The following is a 1,992-nucleotide window of genomic DNA, read 5'->3' on the forward strand; positions in this document are numbered from 1 at the left end:
TAGAGATATTTTTTGGCTGTTAAGCATATTAGGCGATGATACGGGCACAACTACGTGCTGTTTCGCCGAAAGGACATGTCGATTCTGTTGGTTGACATTTTGTTGAGACTTTGGTTGTTGGTGTACCCTATTATCCTGTTGGTGTTTTTCGAAATGTTTCATCAATAGCACGCGTTTTGAAAATGACATGGAGCACGTGCCACACTTGAAGACATTGCCTTGATGCTGTCTCGCATGTGCGGCCGCCGCGTCACGAGTTTCGAACCATTGAGCACACAATTTGCATTTGAATGGAAGCGGTCTAATACCAGCCGCATGTTTGCGCATGTGCTCGTCGAATGAAGGCTTATCAGTGGACTTTAGCTGACAATGAATGCATGTGTACACAGGCGTATTAGCGGCTCCGGAATTAGGTGGGCGTGCTGCAATTGTGTCGACTTGCGGGACTGCAGTTGGTGCTACTGCAAGGACAACGTTGGTACTATGATTAAGATCCATATGCCTTCGAAAAGCCATTTCGTTAGCAAAATTAATATGACACATAGCACAAGTATTATCCATTGACGTGTTGTGCTCTCGTATCATGTGCTGCTTTAATGAACCAAAATTATGGAAGATTTTCTTACAATTCTTACACTGAAAGTTCTGATGCTTGCACGTCTCGTAATGAGTGTTCAATACACGCATATCGGGAGTTTGATACTCGCACACTAAACATTTATACATTTTTGTCGTGGTTTTCCTCTGTAACACTGGCGGTTGTGGCAAAGTTTTCAATTGTTGCGCACCGCCGCTTATAGCAGCTCCATTATTTAACTTTTGTAGCTTAGTGGGCGGTAACACTGCTGTACCTTCAACATCTAAGTTATATTTTTTGTTTAACAGACTTTTCAAACTCGTTCGCACGCGCTCGACGTCGTTTTCCAAACGATCCAAATAGTTGATTAGATTTGTGCAACGAGCACATACAATATCTTCAACACTCGTGAAAACCATAAAATCCTGACCCACCAATTGACTGATTTTAACAGGGAATGTCGTGGATGTATACGATGTTTTCATTTCGGTTAAAAGATTTTGATTTTGATTTGTCCCCAGAAAGTCATCGCACACGTAGCAACGAGTAACTGAGGGCGTCGAATGTTGTACGTCATTAACGGATGGTGCTACTGATGCTGATGTCGCATTGTTAGTATTTGCGCCGTTATTACCACTGCAGCCGGCGCCGTCGCTACTGGAGCCTACGATTACCTTGCGAAGTATACGTGGTCGATTTGGGCCGGTAACCGTTACAGCTCCACTAGATAATACATGATGCATTTTACGAACAGCGTTATTCATTTGGCTGTTCATCACGGGCATATTTTGATTTCCTGTTGAATAATGCTTTCACCCTATTATTATAATAATATTAGCAATGCATAACAACATAAATATTTGATTGTTCAAAGCACCTTTCTTTGGCACAACAACTTTCTCTTTCTAAGTTTGTTTATCTTTTATGTTTCTCTCGTCGTTCTCCTCGCTTCTTTTTATAGAAATGTCAATCACTTCCTTTCCCTTTTCTCTCCACTTCTCTTCAGTTCAACTTTCTAGTATTTACCTGATGAATAAAATTTAAGTTAATACTCAAGACTGACATTGCAAGGAAGACTCCTCAAGAAAATTACTTTAAAAAAAAAAGGGGTTATTTGAAAAAAACATCTCTTTTACCTACACAATCACACAATCAAAACTTCAAACCACATAGACTGTATTTTTTTTCTTTGTAAATGATTTTCGAGAGCCGAGAGAGGCGGAATTGCTGCTTGAATGATTCAACGAATTTTACTGAATTATATACGTTTCGAACGAAATGAAAATTGTCCTATTCATTGAAAAATTTGAAATGACAGAAAAAAACTGGTAAAATGTTCTAAAAATTTCGTAAAAAGTACAACATTATATAATACGGAAATTAGAAAAAAAAACAAAGCTAACAACAATATTTAA

General features: G+C 38.9%; 1 protein-coding gene across 1 annotated transcript; it reads right to left on the reverse strand.

Moving 5' to 3' along the window:
* Nucleotides 1–25: 25 nt before the first annotated feature.
* LOC119643376 (zinc finger Y-chromosomal protein-like) lies at nt 26–1,750 on the reverse strand (the record flags this gene model as incomplete). Its single annotated transcript, XM_038042726.1, has 2 exons — nt 1,455–1,750; nt 26–1,394 (listed from the first exon to the last, which is right to left on the reverse strand). A coding segment is annotated over exon 2 (1,337 nt), but the record flags the coding sequence as incomplete, so codon positions are not given.
* Between the last annotated feature and the right edge of the window lie 242 nt (nt 1,751–1,992).

The sequence above is a fragment of the Glossina fuscipes genome, unplaced genomic scaffold, assembly GCF_014805625.2.
Source record: "Glossina fuscipes isolate IAEA_lab_2018 unplaced genomic scaffold, Yale_Gfus_2 60551, whole genome shotgun sequence".
In the NCBI taxonomy this organism is placed as follows: domain Eukaryota; kingdom Metazoa; phylum Arthropoda; class Insecta; order Diptera; family Glossinidae; genus Glossina; species Glossina fuscipes.